General features: G+C 39.7%; 1 protein-coding gene across 1 annotated transcript in view; it reads right to left on the bottom strand.

Annotated features, from left to right (window-relative positions):
• The window catches only part of LOC144455458 (serine/threonine-protein kinase 32B-like), a 110,274-nt gene extending 94,780 nt beyond the window's left edge, over positions 1-15,494 (bottom strand). The window contains exon 1 of the mRNA XM_078148861.1: positions 14,869-15,494. Coding sequence (XP_078004987.1) covers positions 14,869-14,920 — 52 coding nt within the window. The 5' untranslated portion in view covers positions 14,921-15,494. The remainder of the gene's footprint in view (positions 1-14,868) is intronic.
• Between the last annotated feature and the right edge of the window lie 5,250 nt (positions 15,495-20,744).

Raw genomic sequence — 20,744 nt, 5'->3', positions numbered from 1 at the left:
CTCTCCATGGTCAAGGCAGCTGATAAGCCATTTGGAGATAAGATACATGCCAACAAAAAGGCAAGTTTTACATTATGGGTTTTAAAGATGGGCATAAGTAGAGGAATAAATAGATCATATAAGCAAAATTCATTAAAAATGGAATCTCTATTCCTAAATGGTTTGGGAAATCAGATTCCTACTATCTTGTAGGGGTATATGTATTGAGGAGCATAGTATAGCCCAAATAAATAAATATATTAGTCGTGTGTTTCTATCATCTGTATATACATGTATACATATACATACACACACACACACATATATGCATATATATACTGTATATATAGTAGATATAGATATATATGATAGATACATATGTATATATATAGCTGTATGTGTATATATATGTAGCTGTATGTATATATATATATATATATATATATATATATATATATATATATATATATATATATATATATATAAAGCTGTAAGAACATGCCTTTAAAGATAGAAATGTTTATATACCACTAAGTATACAAACTTTTTCTGTCATGTTCCTAATATAGAATCTTGGGTACTGCCAATTCGTGTGTGAATCCTCCCAAACAACAGGTTCAATGTACTAGGTGGAGCTATCTCTCCTTAAAACCATAGCTATTATCATCCTCATTTTATAGATGAGGAAACTGAGACTCAGAGAGGTACAATGGTTTGTCCTGCATCAGACAGCTAGTATCTGAGAGCGAAATCTGAAAGAGGATTTGAACTCAGGTGGTCTTAACTCCAAACCTAGCACTCTATACACTCTTCCATGTTCAGAATCAGTCCTATGGTCAAAGGGAAGGAGGGAGTCACAGAATCTCTTTGCTCAAAGATTTCAGAAAAAAAGCACTGCTACTCTTTGGACTTCAGTTTCCTCATCTCTAAAATTAGGAATGATATAATAGAACATAACATAATATCATATACATAATATAACATAACATATAATATATAACATGCAACACAACATAATAAAACAAATATAATATAAATGATTGGGTTGAACTAAATGATATTTAAGATCCCTTCCTACTCTGCCATTTTGTGATCCTTTGAATTAATGTTCATGACTATATTACATGTTAATTACAGATCCTCACCTGATTTGCTTACAAGTCTTTGCTTTGTTTTATATTAAATTAAATATAAGCAGAGGACCAGTGAGGGACTAACTTTGGGGATGAAACAGTATAGAGCCAAACCTAATAGGCTCCTACTTTTCTAGCATACAAAAGGTCATAGGCAACAGAGCTGGAGGGGGCCTTAGACATTGTCTAGTTTAAGGGTGGGGAACCTGTGACCTCAAGGCCACATGTGGCTCTCTAGGTCCTCAAGTGTGGCCCTTTGACTGAATCCAAACTCTCTGTGAAGTTTCTTCCATTCAAAAGGCTTCTTAACCTTCTTTGTGTCATAGACCCCTTTGGCCCACTGGTGAAGCCTATGGACTCCTTTTCAGAATAATGTTTTTAAATACAATAAGTAAAATATAGAAGACCACAAAGGAAACCAATTATATTGAAATAAAGTTATACATGTATATATATATATATATATATATACATACATACACACACACATATACAATATATACATGTACATATTTTTTAAGTTCACTGACACTAGGTTAAAACCTTCTGTCTAATATCATTCCCTGCTTTAACAGATAAGGAAACTGAGGCACAGAAAGGTTAAATCACTCAAGCAATGACAAAGTAAGGATTAAAAAACAGTTCTTTTGACTCCCAAATCCAATGGGAATTCTGCCTCACTGATATGGTCACCACAGTTGAGCTGGAACAAAAATATTATTTTGATGGAAAAGAATACTGTAAGATAAAACTCATCTTTCTATAATACTATGAGAAAGCAATTTTAGAGTTTAATACAGCAATGTGAGGCATTATGTCCATTCTATTCCTTACATACAGGGTTATGGCAGTAGATGAGTCAGCCCAGCTACTTCCTCCTTGAAAAGGGTGTTCAAGAAGAATTTGCATCAGAAAGGACCGGGAGGCAAAGAGCCCCTGCAAGCTACGAGAGCCCAGGTGCCAGAGTCTAGTCCTGACTCACAAACAGCGACTGTCATCCCTAGATCCCACACAAAAGGACATCCCAGGAAACAGGGCATAGGACTTCTCCTGATGAATGTAGATTTGAGGACATGGAGAAAAGACACCTTCACCGATAGTCGTCTCTAAGAGACTGTGTTCTCTGAGGTTTGAATGAGTGCTCTCTGGATTTTACAGAATCTCAGAATTAGAAGGAACTTTCAAGACTAAGCACTGGCCCACCCTTTTAAACAGATGAGGAGATTGAGGCCGACAGAAATCGTGACTTACCTGTATGACTTGGGATTGGTAAGTGGTAGATGAGGAGTAGAAAGTGCTTATCCTGACTACCAGGCAAAACTGGGAGTCCTATGACATTCTCAGCATTCTGCTAGGCATCTACTTATGTAAATTTAGATAGATCATAATCATTGCTCATTTTTTAAGGTTTGCAAAGCTGTTTACACTTGTTTATCTCATTTGAGCTTCCCAGTAGTCCTGTGATACAGAGTCTGTATTATGTTCATTTTACAAATGAGGAAACTGAGGTTAAACAGTTAAGTGACCTGGCATGCACTACTATTAATATCCAGGGCAGGATTCAAACTCAGGTTTCCTAAGCTCAAATTCAGAATTCTATTCGATCTACCACTTACTTGCCTAGGATAGGATAAGATAGGATAACATAGGACAGGACAGAGAGGGATGGGATGGGACAGGACGGGACACGACAGGATAGGATAGGATGGGGTAGGGTAGGGTATGGTAGGGTAGGATAAGAAGCCTCAGGACTGAAAATTTGGGTTTACTTTTTGTGTAATTCTGGGCAAATAATTTAACCTCTTACTGTCCCAGGCAGTTTCTAAAACTGATAACTTACAGAGCGGGGACAGATCTGAACTGGTGGAAGAATTCCTACCTAGGGGCTGCTACTAATGCACTCATAGGTCAGGTACACACAGCCACACACACACACACACACACACACACACACACACACACACACACACACAGGGGCAGCTAGGTGGCACAGTAGATAGAGCACCGGCCCTGAAGTCAGGAAGACCTGAGTTTAAATCCATCCTCAGACGAAACACTTCACACTTACTAGCTGTGTGACCCTGGGCAAGTCACTTAACCCCAATTGCTTAAAATACACACACACACACACACACACACACACACACACACATATACACACACATATGTATGTATGTATACACACATACATATGTGTGTGTGTGTGTGTGTGTGTGTGTGTGTGTGTGTGTGTAATATACCTTGTCCTTTTTTCCAGACCTCTAATTTCACTGGTGCAGAAGTGGCAAGAAGCCACTTCTATTAACTCTAGACAAGACAAGCCATGCAATGTAGAGACTTTGAGATGCTGAATGACTTGGCCAGGGTAAGAGGACCAGTGTATTTTATATGTGTCAGAAGCGAGCCTTGAACCCAGGGCTTCCTGACCCTCTATCCACTAGGCCACACTGCCTCTCATATTTATGCTTCTACCTCACTGCATTGTTAGGAGGAAATTGCTTTATAAACTTTGAAGTCTTATAAAGTAGTGGACAGAACCCTGGGCCTGTAGTTAAAGACCTGAGTTCAAATCTGCCCTCAAATACTTACAAGCTGTGTGACTTTGGGCAAATCTCTTCTTCTGTTTGCCTCAGTTTCATCACCTGCATAATGGTGATAAGTAATAGCTCCTCCCTCCCCAGGTTGTTGTGTAGATCAAATAAGATAACATTTGTAAAACACTTAACATAATACCTGGCACATAGCAGATACTATATGAATGTTAGCTGTTACTATTATTATTATTACATTTTACTCATAACATCATGACTTAGATGAAAGGACTTTGCAAACTGCTAAGTTCAGTAAGAATCTATCATTTATTTCATCAGATTGGTAGGAATTCCCTCCACCAAATATGGTAATAAACCATTCATCACTTATTCAAGTCCTAGTTGTCTGACATGCTTATAAAGTTAGGGGATTTTCCTAAGATCATACTACTCAGTATTCCTGGCAGGTTTAGCTCCCAGGTCTTCCTGATTCACAGGCCATCTTTCTATCTATTGTACTATAATGTCTTTCTCCATAGTCCGCTATAAATGAATCAAAAAATCAGTATATATGCAGAAGTAACTTGGATGAATTCAGAAAATCTAAACTGATTTTTTAAAGCATCAATGTTCACACTACTCTTAAAACATACTATTATGCAAGGCTTGTACTTTGTTTATTTTACTGGTCAAGATTTGAAATGACTACACTGAGCTGATATTCATAAGAAAAGGGCTGTTTGTGACGTGTTGTTTCCACAAATAGAATAGAAGCTCCTTGAAAGTAGAGATCATTTCATTTTTTGTCTTTGCATCCCTAGCACCTTGCATAGTGTCTGGTATACAATAGATACTTGATAAATGTTTACTGATTGGTAGGAAGGCCACAGTATTATATTTGAGACCTTGGAGCCACACAATGGAACCAACAGAAAACTCTAAAAATTAAGACAAATTGTCTCCTGCCTTTTAAAAATATTTGCTTTTGTTTTGTTTTCCTTTTTATCTGTGGTAGAGTTCTTCAACGATCTGGAGTGTCCAGACAGCCTCTCAAACATAATTTCCTAGAGCTAACAGGATGATTACATACTAACTCTGGGTAACTAAAGAGATGCTGGGAAACAAAATCCAATAATAAGCAATGAGTTATAGTGGAAGAGCCATGGGTTTGGAGCAGAGGTGTCAATCAGTCAGTCGGTCAGTAACCACTTATTAAGTGCCTACTATTTGCCAGGCACTGTGCTAAGTGCTAGAGATAGAAAAAGAGGCAGGAGGTGGTCCCTCACCTCAAGGAGCTAACAATCTCATGGAGGTGGGGGGGGGAGGAGACTACATGTGTATGTATATATATATATATACATACATACACACAAATATATACAAATTATAACATATAATATGCATATAAAATATATACAGGATAAACAGGAAGTAATTAAGAGAGGGAAGACACTAGAATTAATTGGGGGGGTGTTGGGAAAAGCTTCCAATAGAAGATGGAATTTTTGTTAGGACTTCAAGCAAGCCAGGGAAGAGACAGTAGGTGGAGATGAGGAGGGAGCACATTCTAGGAATGGAGGATAACCAAATAAAATGCCTAGAGCTGAGAGATGGAGCTAATTAGATCTTCAAGTGAAATAATATAGAGGAGAAGAGGACAGGACAGAACTCTGGGGTACACCTATGGTTAGAGGGTATGATCTGATTGAGGACCCAGCAAAGAAGACTAAGGAGTGCTCATATAGTTAGGAGGAGAATCATGAGAGAGTGGTAACCTGAAAACCTAGAGAGAAGAGAGTATCAAGAAAGAGAGTATTCTGGTAAATGTTTAACAATCAGCTTTCTGAGGGAGGAAGGAGATGTATCTATGAAATACTTTTCAGTTTAATTTACATTGTTACATTTTCCCCCATCATTTTCTAGATAACTAACAAAATAGTAAACCAAGTCCTGATTTGTAGTATTGGCCAATTTCCAACGTGTAGGTGCTCATACTGAAAATTTAACAATTGACTCTCCTGGGTTTGTTCCTAAACCCCTGGTTTAGGGTCAAGAGAATTGTGTTTAAGGTTGGCTTTTGGCATTTTCTAGTTGTGTGGCTTGAAGTCACTGGGAGCCTCCATTCTTTCCTGTGCCAAATAGGGGCACTACCACTCATGGCCCTGATGCTATTCAGTGGTTGTTCTTTAAGTATGTAACCTCATCCAACTACAGGTGAGATTTTTATCATTAAGGGACATTAAGGGAATCCCATGAGTAATTGAAGACAGCTGCCTATCAAAGGCACATCGGGAGGCCCACGCTTCTGATCATGTTGGCAGATGAAAACAGGATGCTCAGCAGGAACCCAAACCCAGCTTTTGAGTCTGATTGTTCTCTGGACTCTCAATAAAGAAATGACTGGTATATTTTACTAACAAATTATTTGAGAAGCAGTCAATTTTCATAACTCATCATCTTTAAATCAATATGCTTGTGGGGACTTACAGACCTCAAATTCTGCTTTTTAATTCTCTAATTCTACAAATTACACACACACACACACACACACACACACACACACACACACACACACACACACACCCCTGGAAAGATAAAAAAAAAAATCTCAATGCCTGCTTCTGTTACTCCAGCCATCTGAATCAGCTTCACTGCTTCCTCTACCCATCCAAATTCTATTCACCTTTTAAGGCAAAGCTCAAGTCCCACCCAACCTAAATCATCTTCCCCAATTACTCGAGCCCCTAAGGATCTGCTCCTTCTCTAGGCCCAGAGTCAGTAATAGACAAGTAATACCTTATTTGGCCGAGTGGATGAAGGACTTTGTAGTTAAAAAAAAAAACACAAAAACTATGGGCAGCTAGGTGGCACAGTGGACCTGAATTCAAATCTGGTCTCAGACCAGACACTTGACACTTACTAGCTGTGTGACCCTGGGCAAGTCACTTAACCCCAATTGCCTGTCAAACAAACAAACAAACAAACAAAAAACTAGGCTGAAGTCCTTTAGACAGTATCAACTTCCTAAATGACCTTGGCCAGACTACTTCACCTCTCAGGGTCCTGGTGAATTCCCTCAGATAGGAAGCCTACTTTCTAGGTAACTACTGAGAATTTTCTGTATTGCTGAAATCACGAGTCTACAAAAGCAAAACAAAATTTGTTGTCTTTTTTTTTTCAGGTGGTTAGCCTTGTCAACTATGTGGTGTCAAGAAATTGAGTCAGAAAGACCTCAGTTTGAATCCTGCCTTACACATTTGCTAGCTACATATCCCTGGACAAGTCATTTAACTTCTCTCAGCCTTAGTTTCCTCGTCCGTAAAATGAAGATAATAGTCCTATGTCACAAAGCTAGTGTGAAAATTAAAGGCGATACCATATGTAAAGCATTTTGCAAATTGTAAAGTGCCATATAAATGTCAGCTATAGTTGGTACTTCTGTATTATCAATGAGAATTTCAAGTCCTTGAAGGCAATGTTGAACATTTCTGAATCCCACACTGAGCTGGGAAAGGAGAAGGTACTCAGTACATATTTATTTGATTGATGATTAATTTACTTAATAAAATTAAATGAGTGATCATGTGTATGAAGTTCCAAATTTCCTTCCATGAGCCAAGGATGGCAGGATGTTTGTGAATTTCACGTTTGCATAGTGCTTTTCAGTTTACAAAATTCATTCTTCATAGCAACCCTATGAGGTAAAGAGTGTTTAGAATTAGTATCCCCATCTTATAGATGGGGAAATAAAAATTTGGGGTGAGGGGGTAGAGTGAATTGCCCAAAGTCATATAACCAATAAGTAGCACAAGCAGGATTTGACCCCAAATCCTTGAATGCCAAGTACGGGACCAACACTAAGTAAGCAGCCCGCCATTACCTCTCACTTCCCATTCTCTGTATTGAGTTGTGGAGTTTCTCTAATGAGTTCTGATAGCTTCCACAGGCATCCCGTCAGTGCTTACCAAATTTTACACATCTGCTGATCTCCTGAGGACTTACAATATGAGATAATCCCAGACACAAATTTCAAAATTGTGATTAGTCTTCATCTGGCTTTTAAAAATAAAAAATAATTTAGATGCCAGAGGCATAAAACTCATCAAAATGAGCCTACAAAGAAGGAACAGACCCCAAAGGACTAGATTCATACTTCACTTAGGTTTCTGTTTTCATAAAAATCATATTTTGAAAAAACCACCACATGAATAATGAAATAAGATTCTTTTATGTTTTGTACTTATCAATCAGGAGAATATAAAATGGAGAAGTTATCTAGAATGATTAAAACATTGGGAATGAGAAGGTACTTTATACTTCATCCAATCCAACCACCTTATTTGATACACAAGGAAACTGAGACAGAGAGAAGCTAAATGTATCACCAAAAGTATATAGGTAGGAATTATTAGAGCCAGAGTTCATGGAATCCTCCATCTAGAGCTAAAAGGGACCTCAGAGGCCATCTAATCCAAGCCCTTCATTTTACAGATAAGCAAACTGAGGACCAGGAAGATTAAGTGGTTTCCCCAAAGGCACAGAAGTAGTAAACATCAGAGGTTGAATTTAACCCAAGTGTCATGACTCCAGGGTCAATGTTGTTTGCACAGTATAGTCTTTAGACTCCAAATCCCTTCTTCTTTCCATTACTATCCTGTGGCTTGAGAAGATTACAACTTATAGTTGTAAGTGCAACTATAGGGTCGGTGCAAATGTTGCAAGCTTAGATTTGCATTTCTGCCTGCTGCATTCTACTCTTCTATCAAGGCTCAGAACAAAAGAGCAAGACATTTTCTACCCTACAAAAAAAATCATGATTTATTTTTGCATGACTGAAAGGCTTTATTTTGTCCACAATATGCTAGTTTTTCTATAGAAAACTCTCTGGCCATCTTCTTCATCATTCTCTGGGAAGTGGAAATGTCAGAGCTTCCATGAAACCTTCCTTGATATCTTCTAATTGGAAGTGTTCTCTACTTCATTTAATCTCAACGCACTAGGTGTTCTTCTTGCACACTTATAATATTCAAATCTGTATTAGTTCTACCTGTGCATACATCTTATCCTCCCTCTACCAGACTGCAAGCTCTTTGAGGGAAGGATCTCTGATTCTCTTCCCCCATCCCCATCTCCTCACAGTGCTTTACACAGAGAAGGCTCATGTTTATTTCATATATTAAAAGGGCAGCCACATGGCACAGTGAATAGAGACCTGACCCGAAGACAAGAGTACAGGGTTTGAGGTCTACATCTTAAATATTCTGGCTGTGTGACCTTGGGCAAGTCTCTGAAGCTTTAGTGTCTCAGATCACTTTTGAATGTTTTTCATTTCAGGGAAGGTAGTGACTTGCATTGTAAGGGGACTTTTCTCACCGAAAATTCTCTATAATCATGAAATCATAGGTTCATTCCTCCTCCTTAATAAATTACCATGGGCATTTCATTTCACACATCAGAGAAATGGCCATTTTATTAGTAAAAGAAAGAAACTAAACCCACCAATGCTGAAGATATTCAGTCTCCAGACATCCTCATCTTCACTGATTGTGTGTGTGTGTATGTGTGTGTGTGTGTGTGTGTGTGTGTGTGTGTGTGTGTGTGTATGTGTGAAGTCCAGGTTGGTAATTATGCCATTAACCCACAATGAATGTCTATGCAATAAATCCGGTTGAGTCATTACTCCAAAGAATCTACCATAGACAAGGGGAGAGGAGTTTGAGTTCAGGGCACAGGATACATTTCTAAGGATGTTATTATTGTGTAGCTGGCAAATAAGGAAATCTATTGAAAATGTAAAAATTAAAAACCACAGCAAGCATCCAGTAAGATCAAGTCTACATATTATTATCCAGAAGGGAAAGACACTGATATGGCAGCTTTAAGAACAACACAGTATCATACATGACCATGTTGTTGTTCAGTTGTTTATCAGTTAGGCCTGATTCTTTGTGACCCCATTTGGGGTTTTCTTGGCAAAGATATTGGAGTGGGTTGTCATTTTCTTGTCCAGAATCATTTTACAGATGAGGAACTGAAGCACACAGGGTCAAGTGACTTGCCTAGGATCACACAGCTAGTAAGTGTCCAAGGCAGGATTTGAATTTACAAAGACAAGTCATCCTGACCCAAGGCATGGTGCTCTATTCACTGTGCCACCTAGCTGCCCATATATTACCATAACATATAGTGAGTAAAAGAAAATATTGCATCTTCCATCTGTACCCCTTCACTGGCAACTTTCCATCTTTCTACAAACATGCTCAGATCTTCTCAGTCCTAAAAATGTCTTGCCTCAGCCTGCTCCATCAAGCTACCACCACGTCTTTTCTATCTCTCCCTAAGAAATTTCATGAGAAAGTCTAGGCCAGTGCTCACCCAGTGGCCTCCAGTCAATCTGAACTCAAATCTTAGAGGTCCTATGATTTCTTACTTCTGGCTTCACTAATCCCATTTCCTTTCCTACCACATCTTTCCATCTCCCTCTTCTTATTGAAGTCCCATACCTCAATGTGAGAACTTAGCTTAAAATGAGAGAGCTTAGCTTAAAAAGGCCAAGGTCTTCCACTGCATCCTGGGCCATCTCCAGTCATCCCAATGTGTATCTTGCCACTGGACCCAGATGGCTCTGGAGGAGAAAGTGAGGCTGGTGACATTACATGGCCCTCCCTTCCTCAAATCAAATTCGACTGCATGTCATGGCATCACCTCCCTGATGGCATGGTCCTCTTCGAGAACAAAGGTTCATTAACGTCCAAGTGAAATGTGACCTCCTCCATTAAGTTTTCCTGAATCCTTCCAATAGGTAATCATACTCTTCCTAGACTACCCATACATCAAAAAGCACTTATTTTACACCTTAATATATTTGTATCTTATTTTGTATTGTAGTTAATTATATGTATATTATATACTCCTGCTATAATTAGGGAGGTATGTTAAAGTAGAAAAGGAACTCCATTTGAATTAATTAGACCCAGGTTCAAATACTGACTCTGATACTGACTAGCTTCATGACAATAAACAAGTCACTTATCCTCTCTAAGCCTCTGTTTTCTCATCTGTACTACTTTTATATAGGGTTATTTTGAGGATCAAAACAGACAGTGTATATACTTCATTAATCATAAATGCAAAATGAATGTTAGCTATAATCAGCATAACTAATAATCAAAATAATAATTTATATGAGGATAAGCAGCATATTTTCTTATCTTTTACTCTCCCCAAACATCTAGCATAATTCCCTGTACATAAAAGTTTACTTAATAAGAAATATCTACATTTTTGCAAGTTCAACAATGAATATCCACATATATAAACCTAGGTCTATACTATTACCTAAAACACTACTTTATCAATTCACTTCTACAGTGACATATTAGTGCAAATATTTTTTAGATCAGCACAACTGAAATTATTTTGAGTGTATTTAGTAATAATACTTTCAACTTTTCAAATTTCCAGTCCCTAGAAGCAAGGACGAATGGTCATCCTTTCTCTATGCTCACCAATGTCACTTGCCTTATTCAATCTCTTAGTTAAAAGCAGATTTATGGAAGAAGTAAGGCTAGAAAATCATGAGGAGACTGATTTCCATGAGTAGCTGAGAGATTCAGTCAACTTCCTATGTAGCAAATCATTGTCCATATATCAAGGCATGAGTTCTACCTCTTTATACAATTATAGTGGCATTTTAAAGTGTTGTCATCAAGAATTCATTCATCTACTATGCATTATGTAATACAGCAGTAATGAGGTTTTAGTTGGTTTTATTCTTTCTATTCCCAAAGCTTAGCACATAATAGGCATTTAATAAATGCTTGTTGATTGATTTGCTTCCATCAGATAATTACTATTCTATATCTACAAGTGTCTTCCACCACCATCTTGTTCCTATCCCTCCTCATTGCATGGTTTTGGTGGCTATGTCAATGGAACACAAGCTCTGGAAGACCCTACAGAACTGAAAAGATTTCTAGAATGGGCCTGGTGATTGGCGATAAGTCTGTCATCTGAGGAACAGCCTAACTCACCACAGAGAGGCTCCTCACCAGGAGGGTCACTAAGTGATAAATGCTTTTGTCCCTAGCCAATTCACAAAGCTGTCTTCTAAGGCTGTAAAGGGCTATAAACCTTTGTCAACAATGACAGTTTCCACATTAATGGAAATAATACCCCTTTTGAAATATCAAAATATCTCCAGGAATAAAAATCATCCTGGCATTTGAATATTCACCCTAGAATGATGACAATCTCTTTAATAAGTAAATTTGTTTATTCTTGCAGCCTTCAAGACTTAAAGCAAAGAGCAACCCATGGCTAAGAAGTCTTAGTATTTTCCTACAATAACATCAGATTCAAAATAATAAGAGTCATACATTAAGTGCAACCCCTAGGTTTTAAACTTACACAAGATTTTGACAGATCAGGTACTGCCCAACCTACTATAATGGACAGCTTTTGTCCTAATTCTGATACATTACAGAATGGATCAGAAAAACATAAACCAATTTTACAAGCTCACTTTACTTTCCCTCCCTTACATATAAATGAAGCCATCCTTGGCCTCTATGTACTTCTTCTTACTCCTTTTCAACTGCATTTCATACCACTTATAGTGAAAATGCATGAGGGAAGCGATAGTAATAGACTCTAGTGTCCTATGTGCTTACCACTGACAGGAAAGTAAATGAAAAACCTGATGTTTCTGGTAGAATGGAGGGTGGAGGAAGCTAATATTTGAGCAGTGAGGAATTACAAGGAGCTGGAATTCTGCTGGAGGAAGAGTGCTCTAGCTTTGTATTTTACAAGCCACTGAATAGATAGTCAACCTCAACCACCACAAGTAACTTACACAGCTTTTAGAATGAGTCACAAAAGAATTTTTTAAAAGAACACTTGGTTTGACAAAGAAATAGTTTGGCAACAAATGGCTATTATATATTTAGCACTGCCTTCCTGAAAGATGAGAGACAGCATGGTGCAATGGATAAAATGCTGATCTTGAAACCAGGAAGACGTGGATTCAAGACCTGCCTCTATTAGTGTGCCTGAGCAAATCATTTACCATCTCAATAGCCTGGAATCTAAATAAACCTCTAAGACTCTAAATTGAAGAAGGTGAAGACCTGTGCTGGTAGAAGGAGTTAATATAAGCAAGTTCCCTATATTAATGCAATCACAGGTACAATTCTTATTCCTGTATCTAAAGGATAACAGTGTTCCATTACAAAGAATTTTTTTTTACTCTTAGGAAATTAGCTAGAGTTTTTCAACCCTAAGCAGCCTTCTTTGACCAGACTGAGGAATACAATCATTTGTGCTACATAATCCAGGCTAAGTATCTTCTGATTTAATTTATATTACACGAAGTGCAGCCTGGAAAAGGGAATTGAGGACTGAATTTGGAGACAGAGACTTAGGTTCCAGTCCTGTCTTTGATACACACTAACTAGGTGACCAACCAAATATTACCGAACCTCTCAGGGCCTCTAGGAAACTCCTTAAGGCTAGAAAGTACTGAGGAGTTGCTAATCAGCACTGTTTGGGGGTGGAAATCTCTGTAGAAAGGAAAACACTTTTAGGAAAGAGGCTACTCTGTATCCCAGGTCCTAACATAATGTTTTACATGGAGTAGATACTTAATACAGACTGATTAAACTGATTTGAACTGAATCAGATTCAGGTTTTACCAAAAAATTTAAGAACAACAATCTTAGTAAAATAAGAATTATGGGCTCTTAACCTAGGGTCTGTGACCTTCTTTATATAATTGTATTTCAAAGTAACTGGACTTCCTTTATAATTCTATGTGTTTTAGTTTATGCATTTAAAAACGTCATTCTGAGAAGGGATCCATAGGATTCATCAGACTGCCAAAGGGGTCCATGACACAGAAAGGCTAAGAATCTTGTTATAAATGCAAAAAACACAATGACCAAAACAACTTATTTTCTCCCTCTGAAATTTCATTATCCCAGTCTGCTTAAGTTCAGCTGATAAGAATTCTTAATTTGCCTGTGATTTTCATTAAATTATTTCTAATTACTCTACTTCCCTCCCCCAAAAAAAGCTCACTTAAGTTTTCTTAGTCAAACATGGTTTCCTTGTATGTAAAATATATCGTCTTTCAGTATGGAATTGTGCACACAATAGGCATAAGAGGAGGAGGATTTGCCATTAAAGTGTGCTGTCTTAAGCCATATGCTTCACACCCCCCACGTGCATGTAGAAGTTTAAGATTTAAAAGCAAACAACATCCTTAACCAGGGAACCGTCACCCTCTCTGTGCTCCATTACTCTATGTGCTATCACACCTGTGACCTGCCAGCACGCAAAGTGTCTTGTATCTAGGCAGCAAGTCCCTTCATGCTCAAAATAGTATATTCAACCAAGGAAAGTTTGCTTGGAAGATGAAGACAACTTCAAATATCCCATCAATCTATGGAAAAGCTATAATGCAGACAAACAGGAAAACAAATTTAAAGCTGCCAAAACAAAATATCTGTTCTTTCTAGCACCAAAGAAAGTGGTTAGGATAAAAAAAAGTTAGAGTTTTTAGACCATTGTAAAGAAATAAATGGTTTCCATTTACTTCAATCCCCACCTTTGACATGTGGAAAAGCCTGCCCATGCATTTTTTTTTAATTTCACACTGTAATGTTAGCCATTAGTCAGTCAGTTTGATCATTTTAATTGGCTTCATGTTGGGAAACTGAGGTCCTGAGAAAAGAAATGGCTCAGCCCAAAGACCCCAGGTAGTTGGCAAGAAAGCTAGGGCTAGAACCCACTTCCCAGTTTAGTGCCCCTGACACTGCAGCAGGATGTTTGGCTTCTGGCCCCAATACAGGTCCAGTTGGCTGAGTTTTGCTTTGTCCTCAATCACCTCTCAAGAAACATAGCAGAAGAAGGTTTTCTTTTCTATTTAAGCTACTCCTGTATAGATTGCCAAATGAAGGCTTAAAACATAGCTGCATCCAGAGACACACACCCAGCACAGAAACACTCATTAGACCCTGAACCTATCAGGAGTCTCACACTCTGGCCTTCCCGGCTAAAGCCTACAGTAGCCCTTTCAGCCTCAAAATTCTGACCTCTTGAGTAGAAAGTGAACCTCTGAGCCCTCAATCAGAGCCCACCTGGCAATGAGCAGAGAGCGCCTCAGCGGTGGACAAGAGGCAAAGAAGGCAGCGAGACAATGGAACCACGGACAGTTCCTCACTTACCATCCTCATTTTCATCAAACACAGGAGTTTTGTGGGAGTGATTCCCACCCATATTATGCCACTGTTGTTTCTACATCCCCAGTCAAAATCTTCGTTCGGGGAGCCACTAGCATCGCACTGGAAAGAATTCACGCACAACAAAAATAAATAATAAAAAGGAAAAGAAGAGTGGGGCGGCAGGCAGAGCAAGAAGGAGAGGTTGGGAGGTCGGAGGCGGGGTGCCGCCGGGTCACTCGGGCCACCTGCCCTTGTCTATTTAGGGCTGGGTTCCTGGAAACCGCGTGGGGGGTTGGGAGTCTTAAAAGGAGTCAGGAGCTCCCGCTCCTCTGCCGTCCATGCCCGCAGCCTCCAGCCTCTTCTCCACGCCCAAGAAAGAGGTCGAGCTCGGCTCTCCGCTGCTGCTCCTGCAACCAGGGAAATCCTGTCGGGTGTCAGCAATCATTCCGCAAAATGAAAGCGATCCATCTGCCCCTGGCAGGAATTGCTGCTGCTACTTACTAACTTGATACATATTTCATAGCTGACTGTCGACTGGGGAGAGGCAGGGGGGAGAAAGAGGGAGGGGGAGAGAAAGAGGATAGAAGGCGGAGGCAAGGAAAGAGAGGAAGAGGAAATGGGGGGACGAGGGAGAGGGAGAGAGATGCCCGGGCTTGGGAGGGGGGCAGAGAAGGCGTTTCCTCCCCTAGTCTCCTCCCAGGGCTGAAGCCCCCAAAGTACTCCCAGGCGGGGGTGGGGGGGGAGAAAGGAAAGATTGGGGGCCAGGATCCAGGGGAGGGGAGATGTCTTTCTTTGCTCCTCCGGGAGCTGAACCATTTCTTCCTCAGGGCATTTTAGACTAGGAGGAAATTTCAGCCCTGTCTCCCGGGAGAATTTTTGTCCCGCCTTGGAGTTAAAAGCCCAGAGAGGAAAGAGCTGGGGCAGGGCTCCTCTTTGGGAGATACTCAGCTGGTCCCAAAGGGAGTCTCTCTACCTGCTCAATCTCCCACTCCTACCACTTCCCGTTGAAGTAGAGGAGCGGAAGAAGTGGAAGGGCGCCCCTCTCCTCGCGACCCTCTGGCACCCCAAAACCTGCCACGCTCCTCTTGACAGCTAGGAAACGAAGAAAGCGGAAGCTTTTAGGTCCGGAATTGGCCTGGAAAGTGCGGGGAGCTCCCAAGCAAGAGGCTGAGTGGACAGGAGGATGGTCTGATGAAAAGACTACAGGTTCTGGAATCAGAAGCACTAGATTCGAACACACCTTTGCTACTTATTTACCTGTATGACCCTGGACAAGTCATTTATCTTCTCAACTCTCATATCTGAAAATCGAGGGGTTGAACTACATAAACACTAAGGTCTCCTGCAGCTCTAAATCCTTTGATCCTGAGGCGGGGGGACGGGGGGCAGTACTTTGAGATAAATGGGGAAAAGGACTAAGTGTAAAGAAGAGGGCAGAGATACCAGCTCAGGAGACAGTGTGGGGTAATTCCAGTGTAGGATGATCAGTACAGGAATAAACACCCTTCTGCCAACAAGACTTCAAGACATTTAATAGGAGCACTTAGAATGGTACCTGTTGGGGCCCCACTACACAGAGGGAGGAATATCTAAGGTCACTCTGCCATCTACTGGTCATTGAAGTCCATTGGCTCTTCTGCACAATTCTGATCATTCTCATCCTAACTTTCTGTGTAATCCTGTGCTTTTTGTAATGAACGTAGAGAAATCTTCAAAGCAAGTTCAATTTTAAAAGCAGAGTCCCTAGATATCCTTCAAAGCTCAGCTCATCCATAAAGCCTTCTTCAACTGTTCTAGATCACGATGAGTTCCCCTTTCTTTGAAGTTCTAGGGCATTTAGAGCCTGGTTCACACAAATTAGAAGTTCCATCCATTAGAATGAAGTTTTGTTGGCCTCATTGTGTATCCAACTAGATTGAAAGTTCCCTGAGGTTAGAAACTTTGAGGGTCTCAATTTCCACATCTTAAAAATGAAATAGTTAGACTAGAAGGCTCTAAGGTCCCTTCCAACTCTGGATCTATGCTCCTATGTCTTGTAGATCTTCTGTACTTCCCTCTGCCACCCCACAGCAGTTCAGCACAGAATTGAGCTCATGATGGCTGCTAGATGAAAATTTGCCAGTTGATTTATTGAGCCTACTCTAACTGTGTCTCTTTTGTTGGTCAATAACTGCTCATGAATTTAACTGTATTCTCATGCGAAATCGAGGTACAGAAAGGTCAAGTGACATGCCCATGGTCATACTAGCTAATAAGTAAAGAAGCCAAGATTCACATTCAACTCTCATTTCCAAGATATGGGCTCTTTTGTCTATCCCATAGTCCCTTTTAGGCATGAAACTTCAGGGGCAGGGGGAAGAGATACACTGCTTCCACACTTGAGATTCTCAGTGCACATTGGGGTCACTTAAATATAATCTAATCCATTTCTGCTGACTCCATACTCCCCTAATTGGGAACCTCCCAATTTACTTCCCCATGTCCTAATCTCTATAATTGAAACATGGGGCATTTTCTGTCTTCTCTCCACTCCTATACACCTCAGGTCTGTACTCTTCCACAAGTCCCTCCTCTTTTGCCTGCTCATTTCATTGTGCCCTTTGGAAACCCAATCTCTTTACTAGAAAATTCCCCATCATTCTCTTCCTCTTACACTCATCCTACCTCTTCACATTAATTGAAACTTGGCTTTCTACCAGAATGCCAAATTCCCTGCAACATTTAATCTCTCTTTTTCCTGAGTGCTCCAGTTCACAGGGTCTGGACCTTTATTTCCCTCTGATTCTTCCAGAGCTTTAAACTTCCTCCATCACTTTAGTATTTTTTTAAAGTTAACACCATCCTTCCTTCCCTCATCTACTGACCTCCCAATTGCTCTCCACATTACTCAGTGATGTCAGTACTGGGTTTCTCCATATTTTTCCCTGACATCATTCTCAGAGACATTAATGATATCTCCAATTATAACCCCTCTAAAACCCTTTCAATTCCCTGAATTTTTTGACTCCTGTGAATTCCATCTCCATTGTATTTTAGCTACCTTCCTGACATGACCTTTACTTGAAATGCCTCTTTCAGTATCTTCAATTACGAAATGCTTCTTTCTAACCAAAACTTTAGTCCTTTTAGACTTCCAATACCACAACCCTCTTTCCAAAACTAACTTTGCACCCTTACTGTGATATTTGTTTCCTGAATTATTCCCTACTCTTCTAAACTATAAACCCTTTTCTGACCTCAATACTCACCCTGCTCATTTTTGACCCAACAGTCAGCCATTTCCATAAAATGTCCTCCGCCCTTGAATCCCTGCTTTCTCATTCTGCCATTCCCAAACTAACCATGGTGATACATAGGTACCTCCTACCATCTTCTTCTGCCACAACTCAGAAATGGTCAGATACAGCTAAAGAATTCCTCAGATACTGCTAGATATTTATGCTTCCTACCCTCACTAGCATTCCAATCCTAAGTTTACTATTTTTCATGGAATTTTAGAATCAGAAGAGATCTCAATGGCCATGCAGTCCAACATATACTTGAAAAGAAATCCCACTATAAATTATCTTGCCAGTGATAATAGAATTTCTTTTTGAAGATCTCAAATGATAGAGAGTCCATTACCTTCCAAAGCAGCCCATTTCATTTTTAGCAACTATAAGTAATTAAAACATGTTTTTTTTCTAATATCAAACCTAAATTTGCTTTCTTCTAACTCCCACTTGGTGTTCCTATTTTGACCCTATTGGGCCAAACATAACAAGTCTACTCCCTTTATAATAGGCCTTCACATTTTTTAATGAATCCATTGTATCCTTTCTCCTCAGCCTTCTCTTCTCCAAGTAAAATTTGCCCAATTCTTTCAATTGATCCTTATATAACATAGACTGAAGTCCCTTTATCATCCAAATGATCCTCTTTTGCATGCTCTCATATTTGTCAATGTCCTTCCTAAATTATGGCACCCAGAACTGAATATAATACTCCAGATGTGGTCTGACTGGAGCAGAATACATCAGGACTGTGACCTCCCTATTCCATTGAAACTATGCCTCTATGCAACCCAAGATCTCAACAGTTGCTTCAGATGCCTCATCATACTGCTGACTCATATTTGGGTTTGCAGTATGCCCAAGAACTCCGGGAAAAGAAATGTACCCCAGACCACTGGCTCTGCTGCTGGACAGCTCCCACAGGCAGCATTCCAAGGAAGCCACCCTTGTGGAGAAGGGGCAAGCCATCTCCAATCAACTGCTAACCAACTGTTACCACCAAAATAGACAAGCCAGCTTAGCTGAAACAGCAAGGAACACCGAGAGGGAAACAAGTGCCATGTATTAGAAGAGACAAGTCAAACACCCGTGAACATCTCAACCACCACCTCCTCTAAGATTCCAATGGAGACAGTGCAAGACCCTGAGCCCATTATCCATGGAGACAGCAGTGCCACAAATCTCCAGGTCTGTTTCTATGCTAACCCTAGCAGCTGTCGTGACATCAACCCTTGGGGATATATGAACTGGCAAATGCTTCTGCAGGTATTGCAGTCCCTGCCTCATCAGTAGTAGTAAATACTAAGAAAAGAAAGTTCTGCCACAAAAGTCCGTGGCATTGTCAACTGGTTCAACACCAAAAATGGATATAGTTTTATCAATAGAGATAACATTAAAGATCTTGTTTACCACTGCACTCTAAGGACTATGATGCCTTTCCATTTGACTTGCTGCTGAAACTTCTAATTGTGCTGTCTTCCCCTATTGGAATGCCAACTCCTTAAGAGGAGGGACTGTCTTGCTTTCTATTTGTATTCCCAGAACTTAGCTTTATGCTTTGCACATAGTAAGCACTTCATAAATGTTTTCTTTTCCTCATTCACTTTAATATACTGAAACACAAAGGTTTTTTTTTTCAGACAAACTACTAGATAACCATGCCTTCCCCATTTTTAATTTGTGAAGTTAATTTTTTAACCCAAGTGTAAGACTTTACATTTATCCATTATCATCACTATGATTTTGCCTTAAGTTTACCAATATCATCTGATTTTATCCTCACAACAATTCTAGGAAGTAAATTCTATTATCATGCCCATTTTACAGATGAGAAACCTAAAGCTAATTAAGGTTAATTTATTTGCCCAGGGTCACATAGTTGGTAAGTATCTATGGCTGCATCTGAACTCAGGTCTTCCTGACTCCGGGTTCAGCATTCTATCCATTGTGTCACCGAGCTGCCCTAATGAATTCATTCTAATGAGATTTTGCCTAATTATCCTTCAGTATTTTATCTATCCCTCACAGTTTTATGTCACCTACAAATTAGATAACCATATCATTTATACCATTATCCAAGTTAATGATAACGTATGTGTATATTTATATACATATATGCTAATGTGTTATATAATATGCACATATTATATAATCATGAGACCCAAACTTGAATCCCTGGAATACTCCACTAGAGACCTTTTGCCAAGTAGACACTGATCCATTAGCAATGACTCTCTGGGTCTGGTTATTCAACCAGTTCCACATTTATCTAACCACATTATCATCTAGTCCATACTTCTCCATATTTTCCATATGAATAATATAAAATACTTTATCAAATGTTTTCTAAAACTTAGGCAAACTGTCTTTATCAAACTCCCCTGATCTATTGGTTTAAAAACACTATTCCCAAAAAAGGGAAATCAGCTTAGTCTGGCATGATATATTCTTGAAGAAGTCAAAGTAGTTCTTTGAAATTAGTGCTTTCCTTGGGCAGCTAGGTGGCGCAGTGGATAGAGCACTGGCCCTGAAGTCAGGAGTACCTGAGTTCAGATCTGGCCTCAGACCAAACACTTGACAAGCACTAGCTGTGTGACCCTGGGCAAG

The sequence above is a fragment of the Phascolarctos cinereus genome, unplaced genomic scaffold, assembly GCF_003287225.1.
Source record: "Phascolarctos cinereus isolate Bilbo 61053 unplaced genomic scaffold, phaCin_HiC Scaffold_9;HRSCAF=440, whole genome shotgun sequence".
NCBI lineage: Eukaryota > Metazoa > Chordata > Mammalia > Diprotodontia > Phascolarctidae > Phascolarctos > Phascolarctos cinereus.
Note: the sequence above shows the minus strand (reverse complement) of the source record. Positions and strands in the feature narration are given on the sequence as shown.